We start from the raw sequence: 21,137 nt of genomic DNA, 5'->3' as shown, positions 1-21,137 counted from the left end.
GACTATCTAGCCCTTCGGGCTTTACAGATTTGTGATTCGTACCATGTGAAGAAGGAATGGATATTAAGACCCGTCTACACGAACAAAAAAGAAGTTGGAGTAAGCAAGACACGAAGTTGGTATTATAAAAATAGTTACTATTAAAAAAAAGTTAGTAATAAAATAAAGTTAGTATTATAAAAAGTTAGTTTTATAAAAAAAAGTTGGTATAAAAAGCCTTTTGGCGCCCCATAGAAACCAACCTTTCTTTCACTTCATTGTCTTGTTGTTGGAAATTGGAATCGAAAAAGTCTATCCAGATATAATTGGCAGTGGAAACAAGAATGCCTGTAACTTTTGGTAACTGCGAAATTTTTTTTTGCTTGATTTAGAGAATCAAAAGCGCTACACGCTTTTTTTTTTATAAGAATACACTTTATAAGAATGTCCATGATGAAAATGGCCAAAAAACTAAGAATATGCTAAGAATATCACCATCATGGAATTTTGTTACTAAAGCTAGAATTGCCATTTTAAGAGCATTTTCAATTATAAATTATCAATTATCCCCAAGTTAGGCTCACTCCTTTTACAAAAGTGCCGTTTTATGCTTGAGACGTATGTACTAAATGTTAAATCTAGTATGAATTAGGATCCCAACCTAAGAATGTGCCGTAAGAATATTTTAGGATGATTTTCCCAAAAAAGTTAAGAATATTCATGATGAAATGGATTTACACCATTCTTATCTAAAAAAAAAGCGTGTACGCGGACATAATTACTTTAAACCTAGGTCTGAACACGGCCAGTTTGGCTATGAGGTCATTATCAAAAGTAAAAAGATTGTAAAATGTGTTATGATTTAAAAACTGCTTTATCATCACTACCCCCGTTTTTATTAAAAATTTAGAGATGTGATGTTTCACAGAAAAGTGCTAGAAAGGGGTATATTTCGGGTCCCATATCTTCATCAAAAGGACTTTTCCGTTTGCTTTGAAATTTGACAACCTTCTTAACCTAAGATTGAACTACCACTGGTGTGAAAATGAACGTTGTAGCATAAGTAGAAAAAAGCTCAATTTTTACAATCGCAAAATTAACCGCTAAAAAATCGCAAATTTTTCAACAAAGAATACATTCAAATATAGCGCTTTTGATTCTCTAAAACAAGCAAAAAAGTTTTTCGAAATTATATCAGACTATCAAAAGTGACAGGCATTCTTGTTTCCACTGCCAATTATATAGATTTTAAGTTTTTCTTAATCTCTTCTTCCAATTCATCGAAAAGCCCCTCAACAAAGTCTACTTCAACTTGTCGTTTGTTTGTTTGTTTACAGCTCGTCAAAATCTTGTAGCATAGTTTGATCGTATTGTAATCCAATTAAACAGTCTTTTATATCTTTCCATATCTTTTTAAAGTACGGCTCGTCAGAATCTTTTAACGAGCTATGCAGTACCAGGTTCATAAGGTTTCGAATTAACACAACAAATGCTGCAAGAGATTGATCATTTGCTTTTGGTACTTTCTTCCAACCACCCAAAGGTGCAGGGATATTCACAAAACTAATAACGAGTAAAACAATAAGGATGATATCGAATAAATTTGAGTTACATAAATTACTGTTCGGTGGTAAAATCAGGTCAAACTGATCCTGTTTCAAAGTTTTCGAACTCTTCAGTTTATTAAGAATTTTTCTGTTCTTTGGCTGGTTAAAAAAGTTGTACAGTTGGGCTGGATCTTTTGGTAATCCAGCATAATTACCACCGATATCATTGTGGAAAACACGCAGTAACGCTTTTTGGCCATGTACTTTCAGGGCCAAAACGCATTTGGTCCAATATTTGTTTGTGTCAACCAATGTAGAAAATTCACTGCCCATTTCCCCAACTTTTAGATCTTTAACTGAAATACAAAAAATTGTATGTATGTATGTATTGTTATTATTATTATTAAACTATATCCGAGTGTATTTAGGCTAAATTAATCATAAACTAACCCGTTCTACGACTCTTTTAATGCTTTTGTTGCTCTAATATTTTTAACGTTTTAAATTTGATTGAAGTCTCTCTTAAACCTTACCGCAATAGCCTCACTATTTCGGTTCATATAGGTCTTAACTAAGATATTGTATATGCAAAGAAAATCTTTACTTTTAAATTCCATATGATTCAGACAAAAGCCTCATTTCTGGGCTGAATCATTCCGAAAAAGAGCCATGTTATAGACATATCAGGAGTCTGTCGGCGCAAACCATGGTATGCGCCTCTTAAATCTCTGATAAAATTATTACCTCTAAACGCAACTGAAAATATTACTCCTGTGATATTAAGATTTATATGCAAAGAAAAAGTTTACATTTAAATCCCATATGATTAGATTCATACATTGAAAGCCTCATTTCTGGGCAGAATCAGTCAACTAAATTCTTTGCCCCTACACTTTTGAAATCAAGCCACTTGTTGCCTTCTATATATAATAATGTAGTCCTCCCCACACGAGTCCACAACATTTTGATATTGAGGCTTATACGATCACTCACAATCTGGAAATTTACTGTAGTTAAACCCGATTTATATGTGACAAGTCGCCCTTATCCAAAAGTGATTATAAGCAAGTATAACCCTCACATTATTAATCAGTCAGCTAGAGTGTAGGGGATAAAACTTTTGCAAGGGGGGGGGGTGCGAAAGTATTTTAACCCTTTTGAGGGGGGGGGGTTAGAAAAAAGTTTCCAGGTTAAGGGTGGGGGTGCGACATTTTTTCTCATTTTTTGAGATATCGTCCACTCCCCCATAGTAGATACCCCCCCCTAGTGCATAAAATTTCAAAGGAAGGAATCGAAATTACACTGATCACACAGATATTGAGAAGTTAGTATCCTAGCTATCATTGTCAGGTATCCATATAGTATAAAGCCTCAAATATGATGTCAATTTTACGTCGGGATGTGTCCTTCACTGAGAAAGAAGTTATCAATCGTGAAATCACTGAAGAAATCGAGAAAGGTTTGGATGGCTAAAATATATCAACAACACTTTTATGATACGTAACGGGCGTGATCACACTAAATAGTGTGGCAAACATTCCCTTCCACCGAATAAAAATGTCGAAAGCTTCTACAAGACCTGAAAAACCTTCATCAACGTTCATATTACTTAAAGGGTATTTCAAGGATTGCGTGTCATCCGCGAAATTAAGTCTTAATTGTAATTTTTAAAGACAGTTAAAGGCACAAATCGTGAAAATATATCGTCTCTCAATAGTGAAATTAAGTCCCAAAGAAATCTTAACATTTCGAGGATGAGGTCAGCCGCGAAATTTAATCCTCGCGAAAAAATATCCTATTAAATTAAGGGGGAAGGGTTTTTCAAGAGTTAGTCGCAATTTAGTCAGTTATTATAAATATCTATCATTTGCATTAATTTCCTACACAAATCTTGTATGGCTTATGTTCAAGTTAAATGAATTACAAAAACTATGCATACGTACCAGTACCCGGTTGCCGAGGTTGACCTTGATCGGGTTCTCGAAAACGTCTTTGTGGCTGAATAGCTACAAAAGTAAAACAGTAAACTACCAAAAAGAATTCATAACCAAATTTGTTCGAGCTAAGATAACCGTTAAGATTATAAATAGTATAATACTTCCTGAAGGTCGATTTACCGGCCGATCGTTGTTCAGCTCTCGTCATTTTTATTCTTATTTATTTTTTTCTTTGTTTACCGTGATGGTAAAAAATAGTTAGAAAGTAATTGAGACCAATTCGAGAATTACTTAAAATTAAAGAGGTTCACGAGGAGGAGGCAGCAGAAGAAAGGGATAAGATCAGAAGATCAAAGAACATTATCATCCATGGTGTTGAGGATCCAACGACAGAGGATGCCACCAAAAAAACACTCATCGAAAAACTCCACGTCAAAGTTAACAGCAAGTATATCTCAAGAATTGGTAAATCAATAGACGGAAAAAAGCGTCCCCTCATTGTTACTCTGAACAGTGAGGAAGAGAAAACGAATGTTTTTGGAAATCTCCCAGCGCTAAAAGGAATCGATGCCTATAAGGGGATGAGCATTTGCGAAGATCTTACTCAAGCTCAAAGAAAAAAAGTACAAAGAGGCGGCAGAATAGATGCTAAGGCACGAAATCAAACCGAAAAAGATGGAGTCTGGAGAGTGCGGGGTTTTACAAAAAACGGATTCAAAGATCGGCAATAAACCGAAGACGAAAAAAAGACGTAACAAGGAAGAAAGACGAACAAACTAACGAACGAAAAAAACTTAACATAGTATATACTAATGCAAACAAACCAACTAACAAAAATAAAGAAAAGAGAACTACATGAAGTGATTTCAAAAGAACGACCCGATATCATTGCAATTTGTGAAGTAAAACCGGAACATTCGAAAAGGAACGTCTCATACAAGACTACCACATTGAAGGCTACTCCGAACCCTACAAAACAAATACCTTAAATAATGTTGGACGTGGAATCATCGTTTTAATACATAAATCGATCAAAAATGTAGTTGAAATGACACCCAACAGTGAATTTCAGGAAGTATGCTTGTTGGAAATCAAACTCAAAGGAGCAGATTCTTTGCTTTTCGGATGTATGTATCGAAGTCGGTTGGACTTCGATACACGCTAACATCAGCAAAAAACAATACGGCCCTTAATCTTCTTCTGAAGAAAATGAATAAGAAATACAGTCATAAGTGTATCGTCGGAGACTTCAACTACAAAGATATCAATTGGGAAAATTGGTCAACTCCTCACGACGACACGAAGGAAGGCGAACAATTTATCGAAGCGTTAAGATACTCCTTCTTTTACCAACACGTCAATGAACCAACGAAAGCTAGATGTACCGATACGCCATCACTTATTGACCTGATTCTGACAAATGAAGAAAGCCAGGTTAGTAACATCTCCTATCTTTCACCACTTCATAAGAGTGATCGCATGATAAAAACGATCATGTTTGCAGACGACACAGTCATCTACACTGCGGCGAAAAGCTCCAAAGAAGTCAACGACATCCTAAACGCCGAACTCAACAACGTCCAACGCTTCATGACCGAGAACGAACTTATCGTTAACCTGAAAAAAGGAAAGACTGAGGGGATGTTGTTTTCCACCGCTAAGAAATTGCACGATTCTCCCAAACTGAATTTACTCTACGGTGAAACACCCATTAACAACGCTACCAGCTACACATATCTGGGAATTTTGATCGACCCAGAGCTTCGACTATCCGAACATTTTGAAAAAACAATTAAGATATCAACTTCACGTTTAAAGCTACTGACTTTAATTCGATCGAACGTAACTTCATTCGCAGCCTACCAAATATTTCGTGCTATGGTACAAACTATCATCCTTTACGGGTCATCCACCAACCTAAACCTCAACAGATCTAGCATCGACCGCCTTGGCAGTATCGATCGCAGGGCTAGAAGGATCATTAACAAACGGCAAATAGATCGCCATATTATCGAGCCGACATCGAATGTCATGAAGCGTCAAGCATGTTGCCTTGTGAAGAAATGTATGCTGGGTAAAGCAAGTGTGTTGCTGGCTAATCATTTCGAACAAAATAACCACGGTGTCAATACACGAAACCAAAATGCTTTTATTCGTCTGCCCAAAATTCGTTTAGAAGTTGCCCGACGTGGATTCTTCTTTATGGGAGGAAGGTACTTTCAATTTTATTTAAGTATAGTGCCTCTGCTTAGCCTTTAACTTGCCACTACACTATCTCTTTTCTGGATAATTTATTTTTGGATCTAGTGAGGCTTTGGTTTTCAATCTCGTTGCTACATTTAACTATATCCCTAATATTCTGTATCAATTTGTTTACAACACCACAACACTACGTAATGATCTTTTACCAGAGATAGTAAAGAGAGGCGTTTAGGATATTTTATCTAATATTTGTTTCCGTCTTATTTTTTTTTTTTTTTTTTTTTTTTTTAACATTTTGAATATGATAATTTCACTGTTTTTGGGTACTTTCTCCTTTTCAGAGTTTACACATTGCGTCACACTTTTCAGTATTAATATTCTCAGTCTCGACATACTGTATTAATAGACTTCACATACATGTATACTCTTAGTCTTGTTTACATTAATTTTAAGATAACCTTTTGAAGTATCTATCGATCACAGCGTGGTTTTTCTGCGGGTATAACCTTTCATATTTAGTTTAATATATTCTCTATTAGTTCTATTTTATGTTTGCCTCAGTTATTTTTCATACTGTGTTATGCCTCGTGTTTTTCCTTACTATCATTTACTCATGCCTTTCCAACATTGGAAAGTACGTACACCTCTCAATCAAAACGAGATCTAACATCGTAATTTCTACTTTCATAGCGAATTTAACTCCTCATTCAAATAATTAATTTTCAAGTGCTTTTTCATAGCCAAATTCAATACGTTCGTAAACTATGCCAGCATGCCTTTTATTTAACTTATAATTTATTTATTTTTTTAGATTTATAACAGGACCAAAGGTAATATCAGATACTTGTAACTGTTTGCGTAATCCTGTATAAATATTCAATAAAAACTAAAACTAAATCACAGTGTTCTATCATTTACGTTCGAATGTTACCTTGAAACAGAATGCAATAATGAACACTATAATTACAATAAGGCAAATTTTGAAGCAATGAAAGGACAGCTTGAGATCTCTGACTGGGTTACAGGTTTCCATCAAAAAGCAGGAAATGAAAACGTAAATGATTGCTGGAAGATGTTGCGAGATAAATTATTCGAGCTTAGAAATCGGTACGTTCTTCGTACGAAGAGAAAACATGCTTACAGAAAAAAGGAAGTTTTGCAATCGTTCAAGATATTCAACAAAGCTTAAAAGAAAAACGTCGTCTTCATCGCAAATGGATAATATCAATAAGTACAACTTCGGAACAGAGAAATAGAGCTATTTACACTACTGCGAGAAACAAGGTTACAGGAAAGATCAAACGAGAAAGAAGAAGACTAGAATAATGAATTTGTGGTCAAGCAAAAAGAAGCCCTAAGAAGTTTGGAAGCATATCCAGAACTCGATGAAGAACAAATCGGGAATTTCCCCTCTTCTCCTTGATGCAAATGATAAATCATCACTTCGTTTTACTGGCAAGGATAAAGGTGACATCCTACAGGGTCAGTTTTGCAGTGTTTTTACGAATGAACCTGCTGGATCACTACCTGAGTTTCCATCACGAACAGACACAAATGTAGCATTCGATCTAACAATCGACATGGTCAGAAAGGAACTGAAAGGTATGAATCCTAATAAATCACTAGGACCTGATGAGATTCACCCAGTCATGCTGAAAAAGCTGGCCTTTTACATAGCCGGTCCTTTACATACTATCATGGCCAAGTCCTTCGTAGAAAGTAAACTACCTGATGATTGGAAGACTGCAAATGTGTCCCCGATCTACAAGAAAGGAAAAAAGAACCTTGCAGAAAACTATAGACCCGTTAGTTTAACATCAGTTGTGTGTAGAGTAATGGAAAAAATCCTAAAGAAACAAATAATGGAGCACCTCACGAATGAGAAACTGCTATCAACCAAAGAACATGGGTTCATGGGTAAGCGATCGACAGTGGCACAACTACTTCACTACTTAGACAAATGTGCGGACTCGATATCCAATGATAAGGTTGTTGACGTAATCTATTTCGACTTCGCAAAGGCCTTTGACACCGCAGATTACTAAGAAATTCGAAGCGTATGGTATCAGAGAATGGGTACTTGGTTGGATGAAAGCATTTTTGTCCGATCGTTACCAATATGTGAAGGTCAATGGAAAGTTATCTAAGAAATGCCAGGTGCATAGTGGTGTACCACAAGAAAGTGTCTAAGGTCCACTCCTTTTCGTTATTTACATCAATGGTCTAGCTGAAGTTACCAACTCAGAAATGTTCCTCTTTGCCGATGACACAAAGCTGGTTGAAGAAATAAATAACGCTTAAGATGCAATTAGACTTCAGCACGATATCAAGGCAATGGAAAAGTGGTCTAATGACTGGTTGTTGAAATTCCCTGGTGAAAAAAAGGAAAAAAAGATCATTCCTGTGCTGTTTGTAGTTTTAGTGAAGAAGAGGGCTATGTGTTGCTGTTTGCTGTTAGTGTTGTTGTTGTGGAAAATTAACTCGTTTTGTACTACTTTACTGAGCATTATCAATTTATTGGTGCATTCACTAACTACACAAACATAAAATACTTAGTGTTAAACGAATAATAAACCTCTTTAAATACTCCAGACCAGACAACATGATAAAAATTTATACAGTAAACAGCAAGGTTCAAAAGCATGTGAAATCAAGCAGCCATTAAAAAGTTCTCACGATGAATGTTTACAAAGGCTTGGTTACACTTCTTACACTAACGTTTTTTAATTATTAAAAAAAACGCTGTTTCTTATCTTTGTGACTGAGTCCACCTTTAGAATATTGGCCTTGGTACGCCCGCAGCCAAACACCCACGCTATAGTTCTTCCGGTTTCTGTTTCTCATCTCAGACATTCCGGTAATAATCCCCCAATGTACGGAATACTATAAATACGGGCTAGCCGTGTACGACAAAAAAAAAAAGAAAAAAAAGACGGCGAAAATTTTTACCATCTGCACAACCTCGTGAAACTATGAAGCCACCTACGCTCGCTGTGCTCGCTGCGGTGGCAATTAATTAGTTAGTTAATAATTGTAAAAATTAACGTTCGTTAAAGTTAAACATTTAACATTGTATTAGTTATAATAGAGAACTAAGTGATTGCAATAACAATAGATTCATTTAGATATTCGATTTTAGGAGCTTAGAGCCAAGTCGAATTTTTTTAAGTTTCTGAAGGTAATGAATACCAACTTGTCCCGTGCGATAGTTAACAATTCAAGCTAGTCAATTTTTACTTAAAGTAAAATTATTCAATGGGATACCTGATAAAACAGTTAACGTTCCATCATGCTTCCATTCCCTGCAAAAGAAGAAAAACATAAGTACTATAATCAATGATTTACCTGTCTTAGGGATTTTAGCGGTGCCAACTCTCAGACAATTATGTCCTCTATCTTAATGTGAGAATTCTAATAGCCCCATATTCATTAGCACTTTAAATTTTTCAATTTGGAAAAAAATGTACCGGGTGTGCAACACAAAAGCTTTTTCTCTATCAATCAAATCTTTTCGAGTTTTAAAAATTCTAAAGAGAACCAATCCATTTCCCTTGTAAAGAAAAAACTAGGTTCATTAGATCAACAGTTCTGCTGAAATGAACTAAAAAGTACTAAAAATACGTTAAAAATTGAAAGTTGAATTTCAATGGAAGAAAGAAAATTCGTCAAAAAATTCGTCACAAAAAGTTAAAAATCCTGGTAAAATTCATGCAAACACATTAACCCTATTCGTACTAGGGGAGAAGGTTGTTTGTGTTCGCAGTAAGAGAGAGAAGAGAAGTGAACCCTCCGATTAATCCGTTTATAGAATTTCACAATTTTGTCTGACAATATTCTTTTTGCCGACCCTGTATTTTACTTTGCGATTTTTTCTAATGTTTCCCAGCCGGCACACAACGTCAAAATAACATCCATTTGACATTCATGACATCCAAATAACGTTATTTAAACGTTAAAATAACGTCGTGTGCTTGCTGGGTTGGAGTCCAGGTTTTCGGGCTCTAAACATTCGACTTTTTGACAAAGCTCTAGCTGTTGCGTCAGAACACTCTGAAAGACTTCTTTTTTTTTCGAAAATCATCAAAGTGGAAATCACTAAGAAACTGGGGGAAAATGCTAGTTTTTGGTGAGGTACCTAAACCTGACCTAGTTTTCTAACTCGACCTTGCGTGCTTATTTGACTAACTAACTAAATATAAAGTGACTCTACTTAAATCTATGCATTTGATGTACCATAGGAAGTATTTCCAGGGGGTCTAATGGAGTATTTTTTCATTTTTCCATGGGGGGGGGGTAAAATGTTATTCTTAAATTTCCAGAACACTGACTTTAGTTGGTCCACCCTCACATAAAGGTATAAAAATAATTATTTTTCAAATTTTGCCATTTTCCAGGGGGTATCCACATATTCTGAGAAAATTTTTTTCGTCCAACCCCCTGTATGGAAATTTAATGGAACAGCACAATAAAACGATGATGCATGTTCAGTAAAAGTTTGTATTGAGAAAAACCCATTTTGAGGCACTTTTTGGCATAAATTTGCCCAAAATATTTATTTTCTCGAAAATTAGGCTCCGTGACCTCTGAGAAAGCTAGAAATGTTATTAATCTATACTCTGTACATTGGAAAGGGGAAAGGCTAGCTTGTATTTTGAGTTATTACGAATTAACCCTTTAAGTGCCAATGTCGTATATATCAGACATGGACTATGTAGGAGGGCGAGGCCCTCCTGTAATGCCCAGTTTGAGTCAGAAATCGTCATTTTTGGTCTAACTCGTAGGAATCGGATTGGGCTTCATGGTCAAGCAAAAAAAAAATCAAAAGTGAGTATTTTCAGCGAGATTTTAAGCTAAAAAGTAAAAAAATGCAAACATTTGACAAAAATTCCCTTTTTTGAGATTCTGACCGTTTTTTGACCATTTTTGGTCAACGAGTGATCCAAGAACCTCCAAATTTGGCCCTGATCAACTTGATTCTGTCCTCCAGCGAATTAGTTTGAATTTTTACCACTCGGCAACCTTCTATTATTTAGTCAGGTCCACGCAGTAGGCCTGACTGCTTTACTTTCCCTTACTTAAATTACCGTGGCTCTTAAAGGGTTAATATCTATTTAGCTGTTCTAAAGTTTGAATCTTCAAAAGTTACTTGAATCTTTGATTATTTGATGATTATTTTCAGCGAGGATAAAAATTGGAGTATAATTTTATTCCAATTATTCCAGAAAGAAGGATTCCGCCCACCGTGTCTGTGAGGAAGGGACTCAAGTCTAAAAACCCAATTTCTAGGCACTTTATGGCCCAAATTTGAAAAATAGGGCTCCATCAGATTTTTAACATTACCATTTTACATCATTGTGAAAAAAATTACCAAGGCAATCGCGAGAAGTGCTCATTTTCCTTAACAATGGTGAAAAGGAATTTCCCCAAATAAGAAAATCCGATTTTTACAGCAAAAAAAAATTTCCGTAAAAAACTTCTGCAGCCACTTTTTTGAGATTTTTAATGCAAAAAAGTCTGCAAAAACTAATGAAGCAATTTTCCACAAAATCTACAAAAAACAATTTCTAGGTACTTTTTGGCCCAAATTTGCCCCCAAATTACTTTTTTCGAAAACCAGACTCCGTCACTTTTTGGGTACTGTCATTTTGCATCACTATGCAAAAAAACAGATAAAACTAATAGTTCAATCCCAAGAAAAGCTGGTAACAGACGAACGGACGGACAAACGAACAAAGGTTAAATTAAAGGACCTCCGAGAGGTAGGTTCAATAAAAGCGACAATACTTACAATTTCGTTTCACCTCGAAAGTCTGTAATAGGTCGAGTAATTGTATCATTGGCAATCTCTAAAACATCTCCTTTCGCCACTTTGATAATACTCTTATTGGACATTAGTTTGTCAATTACATTACTCAAATCCGTTTTTTGCTGATGATCATCTAGAAAAAAAGAAGATCTAACTGTGAAAAAGATTTAGTAAAGGTTCTTGCCACAACATTTTCAAAGGACGTTTTAAAATATCCAGTTTATTTTCGAAGAGCCTACAAAAAAGATATTTCTTTAATCGAATTAAATTTCGCAATTATTTGATTCCGCGTTTTCAAGAATTTTTGTCTTTTTCACGAAAATAAAACTGGGAAACGTGGGATTATGTACAGGCACTCAGAGTTAAAACTCTAATTTCCAACTCTACTCAAAAATCACTTGCGACTTAGAAATTTTGAGGGAATCCCTCTCTTGTGTCAAATATTATGGCGGTGATTGTAGTTTATATTACAGTATACCTGCTTTGACGGTAACCATATACAACTTTGATCTAGCTCTTGATAGTGCTTCTCCCAACAAATGGCGGTTGTGGTAATCACTTTCTTCCCATACTACAACCACCTAGAAAATATGGGAAAAAAAGGAAAAATTCTAATAGTTCTAATTTGGCGAAAACACAAACCGTAAGTATCGAGAGAAATAATTTCTTTCGAACATCGTAATAACAACTCAAGTGAAGACACGAAAGTTAATAAAGTGGTGCATATTAATATCATAAATTCTATTGGGGCAAGTTCAAAGTTTAAAATATTCGTTAAATGATTTTCTTACCTCTTTAGCTTCCAGCCCACGGCATCCCATACAATCAGCAAGTAAAACACGAGTCTTCCATCTCTCCACAAGCTTTCTCTTTTCTTCTATTGAGCGCGACGGTCGCCTGTATATGTAATACAGATACTCTTCATGTTCGACCTTTAGCATATAAAATGCCCATCTTATCCAAGGAACGATTTCTGTTGAATTGCAGACTACCATGAGGTTGCTAAAAACAGACTTCGGAGTTTTGTCCTTCTTGAACAACATACTCCGCATCAAATGAGCCAGTTTACGGCCATCTGTTTCACCGGATAATGTATCAAGCCGAAGGAGGACTGGCTTCGTACCTTTCACACCAGTACCATCACCTAGATTTTCAGGATAATTAAAATGGTTATGGATTTTCTTATTGGATGGGTTAGTGGTGATCCCATAATCCTCAAAATAGGAATCCAAATCCGTTTTGGACGTTCCAAATCCGTTTTTGTTCACTTCATCAGAAGACGAATAGGTTCCAGTGTTGAGATCCTCCTCAGCTTGTATTGGCAAAAAATTGACAGCATCTCCACTGATTTTTGATTCATTTTGAGCAGATTCAGGTGTGGATTTGTTTTGAAGAACAGAGAGATCGTACGAGGTTTCGTTTGTCCCTTCATCCAAGATGAATTTGACGACTTTTCTGATCTTCGATGTGTATCTCATTGTTTTAGGTAGATTCAGTCTCAACATGTCTTCTTCGGGTATATCTTTGAAACAATCTCTGGATAGCTCCTTTGATATCTCATTATTTGAAACAAGGTCACGCTCTTTAAGACAACTTTGAAGTGAAATCAAGAAAAACGATTCCTTGAAAAATTGACTTGTTATAACTTGAAGTAGCTCGTTTTTTGGTTGTTGCTCACTCTCTGGACTTTGACCAGGTTTAAATTTTTCACCATCGAATTCATCAATTACAACATGAACTCTCGTTCCCTGATTTTCCTGCCGAAGGAGTTTCAGGCAATTGACAAGTGACATTTCTCCGTTGGCGTTGTGCTTGCGGGATAAATCAGCTATATTCACACATTTAACGTTAGTTAAACCAAGCTGCTTGCAGTACATTTCCATTTCAACATGAAATAATGTATATTCGTCCCATCCGATGTAGTATACGATGTCTTCTTCTTTCTTTGCAAAGATTTTAATAGCCTGGCGAACAATTACACTTTTTCCACAACCAAAAGGCCCTAAAATTACGATTAAATAAAAATAATTAGTTCAAAACTCATAAATGCTCTGAGAAACCTTAAAGCAAAAGCGAGTCGAAGTTTTTACCTTATTCATGCAAATGTTCAAAATATTACTCGCTCTACTGAACTTTGATTTAGCTTCTGGCAGACGAACACGTCACGAACATAGAAACGTTAACGGAAAGTGATAGAACTGATGCGCGAAAATACTGGTCAAGAAGAAATTACCTGTGATTATTTTTTTCTTGGCTGGATTCAAAATAGCATTTCTTTGTGACATGTTAAGAATTTTTCTGCAAATCCTGTTATGATCAGTATCATTGATTTTCGGCATATGAGATTGATCTTCAACAACAGCTTCAAGGACGAGGGAGCGGCCAGCTATATGCATTGTGGGACATGATGTTATATCTTTTTTCGATGGGCCCTTTGTGTTATCATCATCATCATCATCATCATCATCGTCATCATCATCATCATCCTCGCTAAAACCATCATCAGATTCACTTGGACCTTCAGATTTCGATATTTTCGATTCTTTTATTGTCGCTTGTATTCTTAAGCCAACGTTTTCATTTTCAAGATCTTCTTTAGAAATGATAAGTTTACTATCTCCAAACCTTTCAAGATCCTCTTGTTTGTGATGAACAGCTGCTACCATGTTAACGATAAAGAATTTCCGTTCCGTTTCTGTTCCGCACCGCTTTGTTTCATAAAGATCTTTATGGAAAAGGAAATAAGCTTTGACAATGTCACTGGACCTATCAAGAATTTTATGTAAAGGTTCTCTTTCGTAAATTGGTAAGGTGATAAGGACTACACATGAATAATCGAGAGGATAGAAAACCATATCCTTTCCATTTTGTACCAATCGTCCATATGGTTCAAATTGGGTTTTATCGAAGCAAAAGGTTTTTAGAAGATGATGATCAAAATCCACACGAGTTAGCAAAACACATCTTGAAAATTTGTCAAGAACTTGATGTGCTATCTTCAAGTTTAACGAGGTATCTTCTAATTGATTGATGTCCGGGGTCACTATTTGGACAAGATCGTTTTTAAAGTTATCTTTGACATATTGATCGCAAGGTATATTGGAGAGAGAATCTTCAGTTGAGCCGACACCGGTTTCGAATTGTATAGGTTTCAATAAGTCGGTTCTTGCAAATTTTGAGGCTGTTTGATCCACTCCAAAGGGATGGGTTATCAACATTACTTTACAACCTTCCAAGAGACCAATTCTTCGAGAGGGATCTGTGAAAAGAAAATTTAGATATCTGGTGACCTAAGAAAAACTTTGGACGATGTTAGACCTCTTGTGGCTAAGAAAAAATCCGATAATGATTCTAGTCTAGTAAAATTAGATTTTTAGTACATAGGTGTTATGGGTCCAAGAACCACCAAAAAAATCTGCAGTTGATTTGAAAAGTTTTGGACCCTTCTTTGGGCATTTTATAGTTTTAACTGTTTTACTTGAAAGATTTTGAAAAGTAGATAACGAAAATGGGGTCGTTTTTAAAAATTACGTCACGGGACCCCTGAAATTGGTACGAGCTCCAACATATTTCCTGGTGACTGGCTTCACAGGAACATTTACAGTCTTCAACAAGGATCAAAAGATTAGCATTGAAAAGTATTAACTGGAAATTGTCTACAGGATTTTCTTAGTTACACCACGAGATATCTTGGCTAAAAATTTAGCTTATTAAGTAAAAATTGATCTTGCGAACCATTTAGGGTCGCTTTTTTAAACCCTCGAAACCTTTCTACCCTCACAGTAGAAGGTAAGAAAAACAATAAAAGGGCAATCGATGAAAATGGCACTTTTGAATCTACACAAACGATTACACGACGTAGATAAATTCAATTTTTCTGAAAAGTCAAATTATCGGTCGAGCGAAGTCTTGTTGGCTTGGAATAGACGAATATGAAAACTACAAAGTTGCTGTCATAATACTCAGATATGGACGAAAGCGATTCATGATAAAGTCACACTACACGAAAATGAACAATCTAACATCGCCAACATACAGTGCAGCTTTGTTACGAGCATTTTCTGATACAGCCGTAGAAACACATAAGATGCTTGGAGAATTTTGGAGAAACCCAAACAAAATATTCTTTCAAGAAAAGTTATGCGTTCGCTGTGGATTGAATTAACATCTCGGAACTCTTTGTCAAAATAATATGGTTGCGGCGGGAGAAACCGCCATTGTAAAGACATCAATGGTCACCATCGATACAACACGTGCTTTCCTTGATTCCGGAAGCTCGCGAACCTATAAGGAGCTTTGGAATTGAATTCAAGTGAAAATCACAACTTTGAAGTAAGCATATTGTTTGAAAAAGAAAATAAAACGAAACAAGCTGCATGCTGGTTGGACCTACCTGATAATGAAAGTTAGCCAAATGAGAGAACATATAGACATCAATGGAAAAAATATGGGAAAAAATAAAAAATAACGCAATTAAGACTAAAGAAAATCTGGAAAAATGGCGATTTCCGGCACTTTCGGTCGGAAAAGAATTTCTCTCAAAAATTGACTCCGCCATGTTTTGGGCATTATTAATACGCATCTCTGTGCAAAGAAAATCAGAAAAAACTAATAATGAAATCTCGAGAAAAGCTTGTAACAGACGATTAATTTATAGGACCACCAGGTAGGTCCAAAAAGTCTACCAACAGTTGATCTGGTCATGGATCATATTACTGGACCATTGTCACACTTTTGATGTCAGTAATTTTGTTCATTGTTAGCAATTCAACTATGCTGCGCATTTTTCGAATACCTCTAACCACAACAATAAAAATTCTCATGATTAATGACGATCATTATATAAAGAAAGGTCGTTCCGTAGAACTTTGTTGGATGAAGCCATTGAAAACAAAAATATGAATTTGAATGGTTTTTGTGCCCATGACCAAGAAATTAGGGAGGTCTGGTATGGAATAGTCTCTCACAAACATAAGTGTGGCTGGAGTGATTGTTAACAATGACCAAACCTACGACGTGGGCGATCGTAAAAATTTATATTATTATAATCGTACAAATAGCGTAAAATCACTTGGTTCAACCCCCAGAACGTTGAAAAGAAAGTTGCACGAAGGTTTCTGCAACTCATAATTAAGCACTTCCCAAAACATAACAGACTCAACAAAATATTCAGCTTTTGGAACAAATTCCACCAAATATGATACTTCGATTTTCAGCATTGCACCAAAAACATGAAAAATATCATACAGAGCCACAATAAAAACATTCTGAAAGACGAAGTAAACGAGAGAACGTAGACAACCGAATGTGTAACTGCAGGATAAAAACCAACTGTCCCCTGAACGGATCGTGTTTAGTTGAGCAATCAGTATACCAAGCCACGGTGACATGCGAGGAAGAGCAGATTACGACGAGAAGTTTTATATCGGATATGCTGAACCTGCTTTCAGTCTTTTTTTGCAAACCATCGCTACGAAAAAAAGACGGAATTGTCAAAAGAAGTTTGGAGGTTTAAACAAAAAAAGCTATCGCCAAAAATCGCATGGAAAACCATCCGGCAGTACCCACCGTTCAACCGTTCGTCACTGAAATGCTCACTTTTGTCGAAGAAACTTGAAATCGCTACATTTCCAAACCCTGACAAGCTTTTAAATTCTAGGAATGAACTGATTTCAAAATACCGTCACGTGAACCATCATGTACAAGTTCATTTTAAAAGTTCACGAAACCAAGGACTAAAATGATGTCAATTTTTGACGAAGACCCTGCAATGTTATTTTTTGTAAGAGCAACGGGCCTTGGGCTTTAAAAACTCCGTGTGGGTGATCGGTCGGTTGTAACCCAGTAGAAAAACCCGAAAAGCCAATCACAGCTTAGGTACGTGATAACCCAGCAAGTCTAACGAAATGGCACTTTTCGAACGTTTGTTCACTTTTTTGTAGGAAAAAGCTTCTTAATCCTCGTTAATCCTGGGTCAGAGCAAATTTGGCCAATTTAATCGCGATTTAATCCAGATTTAAGCTTAATTTTTTTCGTCGAACAACCGTCAGTTCTGTGCTAATCGAGATCTAATCGAAAATTAAGCTAATCGGCCGCTAATCCACTTTTGAACAACCGGGCCCAGAACTCTAGTTTTTTTACATCTTATTTTCAACTGAGGATTGTTTGAATAAGACATGAAACTGGGGACAAACTATTGGTCACTGCCAACCCTAAAAACCCTACAAAAAACCCATATTTACGAAGCTTTGGTCCCAAATTTGAAGGGTTTGCAACGTTTGAAGGAGATTCAAACACAATACCTCTTGAGCTACTTTGTTTGCAGATATCTCAGGAGTTGCAGCTGAATTTCAACCTTTTTTCAGCAAAAAGAAATGTACAAATCTTTGGGACATTCAAACCCTACAAACCCTACAGAAAATTTACAAAATCTGCCATATTTGTTTTTATTCTTTGGTTTAATTTACTAAGATTAAAAACTGCTATTTGTTAGCAATGTCAAAAAAGGATGACTCACCAAGGATAAACCATGTGACTTCCCTTCTCTTTATTATCACAGCGGGCGGACTCACCTTTTAGAGCAATTTTTAGCTATCCTTGGGGGCGGCGTTCGTTACGGCAGAGAAAATAAATCATATAGGCAATCAACAAATTTCAATCTGCAAACCCTGTAGGTTTGCAAATCTTTGGACAAAGTTGCAGGAGTTGAATATCTTGTAGATAATGTAGCAGATGAAGGTGACCAATAGTTTGAACCCACTGTCAGTATTGAAACAATAATTTTCACTACTTCAACTATGATAATATTACTAGCCATAACTTTCATTAAGGTGCCACCGCAGCAAAACGAACACATAGAGTTGAATTTGCGTTCAAAAGGAATGATCTTAGCCCTACAGTAATTTTTGTTAAGAGTGACCTCTCATCTGAGACAAAATTCTTTCAAATGCTAACAAATGTGTCAAGGGAGTGATTTACAGTCTACTTAGAGTGACATCCGTGCCTTGTCTTACACGTTTTTTATAAGAACAATTTCATAAGAATACGAGGCTGAAATTTGGCCAAAACCTAAGAACAAATTAAGAAGAATCTGAACCTCAGATTTCAGAAATTACTGAGAAGTACATGTTTCCATTTTAATTAATATTGACATTTAAGCCTGGAAAAACTCATATAAATTTAAGAGCAGCCCAGCCAGAATCATATGACTTACTGGTTTTTCCTATAAAAAGCGTATATATCTGAAGATACTGCTCTTCATATGTTATTTTACTAATGTACACGTTTAGCAACATAACTGTTCGAGTACTTTAGGGTGGCCATCCACTGGAAATGGAAAAATCGACCTTTTAACTTTAAATGTTGATTACTGAATAACTAAAAAAGATATGGGCTTGAAACTTCCAGGTATTATTATTTATGACCTAAAGTTAATATTAAAAAAAAAAATTAAAAAAAATTAAACAAGTGATACTTTTATGGACCTACCTGGTTATGCATTTAACACATATATAATTGATATCTGCATAAGCGTGACCATTAAACAATCATTCAGAACAAAATAGTGACGATCTATTAAAACTAGTCGTTTGTTTCTTATAAAAAAACACGTTTAGAAACCAAAATTTCATGCTCTTGAAATATATTCTTTCATACTCAAGACTTCGAGAGCAAAAAAACATATCTCATAAAAAAATTCAGTAATTTTAAGGTGGTAGTCTACCGCCAGATTTCAAAAGTCAAAAAATCACATTTTTTGCAATAACTCAAGAACTTCTTTACATTTCGTAATGAAATTTTCAGGAAATGTATATCAACTATTAACATTTCTAAAAATAAAAAAAAATTCTAAAAATAACCAAAGACGGGGGTAAAATCAGCCAGGGGGTAAAATACTTTATTTTGCTTGTGTCAGGTTTTCTGAATAGTCGGCTTGACCTATGAAGTTAGTTTTTTTTTTTAAATGACTAATATTTAGAAAAGGTCTGGAATGAGTGAAAAAAAAAATTAAAATTTTTTTCCAGGGGGTAAGAAACTGAAAAAAACGCTTTTTTGAGATTAAAAGTCAGGAAACCAATTTTAAAACTTTTTAATCCATTCATTCAATGCACAATCATGTAAGGAAACTTCCCTGAAAATTTCAAGTCTGTAGCTACTCTCAATCCTAAGATATTTCTGACAAGGTGTTTGCGAACCCCCGGAAACGCGTTTTTGAGAAAATCAAAGAAAAAGACAAAAATGGGTATCATTTTAAGCAGGAAAGCTCTTTTCAAAAAATTTCTTCACTGAATACTCATCAAACCAGTCAGGTTTCATAAGTTAAAGTAAAACATTTCACAAAATTGATAAATTATCCAAAAATCAACAAAACATGTTGCGCTAAAGTTACGTAAATATAGCAAACTTTGCGGTAATCTTGCGATAACATCAAATTTGGGTGAAAACAGCCACATAAGTGTGACAAAATGTTCATTGAAATTCCAGCATGACTCTCTGTAGACATGGAAACTTTTCTAGTGCATATTTTTATTCACATAGACTTGAATTAACAATGAGCTGGCTTGATCGAAGGCCGCGCCTTCGCTTCGGTTACCGCCTAGGCGGTTATGAATGGCTGGTGTCAGATGAGAATGTGTGTCTCCAGAAGTTAGGTCCAGTTCATTATAATGCACATTTCTATCTCTGTTACATCATGTTGTGCTTGGAAATATCTCAGTTACATTTAAATCCACTACAAAACATTATGTGAACCACCAAAAGCACACTGTCTATGCTCAAAACAAAATGCCGACAACTTAAATGTTTTTCGCAGAAATCCAGCAACACAACCAATGTAGAGCAACTTTATAGATTCTGTAGAGTCCATTCTTCATTTAAATAAATCATTTCAATCAAAGAGATTAAGTCTTGATCTAAAACTTGCCAAGAAATCTGCAGAATCATGCTTACAGCTTGCTTTTCAGCTGGTTTTGATGTGTTACACTACTGCAGCTACCATCTTTAATTTTAAGGATTACGTAATGCCACGGAAAATAATATTTTGACGCCCGAAAAGGGCGTAAAAAGAGCTTTCTTTTGGCGTATCACATTGCTATGTTTCGGCCGAGATTGTAGAAATAAGTCCTTAGCAACGGGATTTTTTCTGTTGCTAGGGCGATTTTTCAAGCACCCAACAGGATAAAAATGCTCACTGTGGCCTGAATGATAAAGATATAGCTCTGAAATTTTCAGGAGATGTTCAGAAAGACCTAAGGATCTCAAAACACCCAAAAACCAGAATTCGACAATTTTTTCGATGATTTTTTATTTTTGGGTAGACTACCACCTTAAGAACATTGATGTATGCTTATTAATAGTGGTTCTTATAAATAAATATGCGTTTTTTGAGCTGAAAAATTATTTTTTTACAAAAATCTGCTTGAGCCATCTTTTACCTACTTTCATGCAAAAAGTCCAAAAAATCTATTTTAGCCGTTTTTTAGCTGAAATTTACCCCTAAATCTTTTTTCCAAAAATCGAGCTCCACCACATTCGAAGGTAGTTATGCATCTTTGTGCAAAAAATCATAAAGAATAAAGGAGCCAATCTCGAGAAAAGCTAATACCTAAGTAATTGATAATGTGCTTATAAAAAAATATCAAATTTGGCCAGTTTTTCTATAAAAAC

General features: G+C 35.6%; 1 protein-coding gene and 1 long non-coding RNA gene across 2 annotated transcripts in view; one reads left to right on the top strand and one right to left on the bottom strand.

Moving 5' to 3' along the window:
- Positions 1–21,137, top strand: part of LOC136800699 (uncharacterized) — a 164,801-nt gene that overhangs the window by 21,087 nt on the left and 122,577 nt on the right. The window lies entirely within an intron of this gene.
- The window catches only part of LOC136800698 (uncharacterized), a 52,359-nt gene continuing 32,448 nt past the window's right edge, over positions 1,227–21,137 (bottom strand). The window contains exons 10-16 of the mRNA XM_067057354.1: positions 13,705–14,730; positions 12,263–13,473; positions 11,950–12,052; positions 11,454–11,604; positions 8,930–8,967; positions 3,470–3,532; positions 1,227–1,882 (exon numbers count right to left, since the gene is read on the bottom strand). Coding sequence (XP_066913455.1) covers positions 1,311–1,882; positions 3,470–3,532; positions 8,930–8,967; positions 11,454–11,604; positions 11,950–12,052; positions 12,263–13,473; positions 13,705–14,730 — 3,164 coding nt within the window. The 3' untranslated portion in view covers positions 1,227–1,310. The remainder of the gene's footprint in view (positions 1,883–3,469; positions 3,533–8,929; positions 8,968–11,453; positions 11,605–11,949; positions 12,053–12,262; positions 13,474–13,704; positions 14,731–21,137) is intronic.

Source organism: Clytia hemisphaerica, unplaced genomic scaffold, assembly GCF_902728285.1.
Source record: "Clytia hemisphaerica strain Z4C2 unplaced genomic scaffold, Clytia hemisphaerica genome assembly, whole genome shotgun sequence".
NCBI classification, from domain to species: Eukaryota; Metazoa; Cnidaria; class Hydrozoa; order Leptothecata; family Clytiidae; genus Clytia; species Clytia hemisphaerica.
This window is presented reverse-complemented; position numbering and strand designations above follow the sequence as displayed.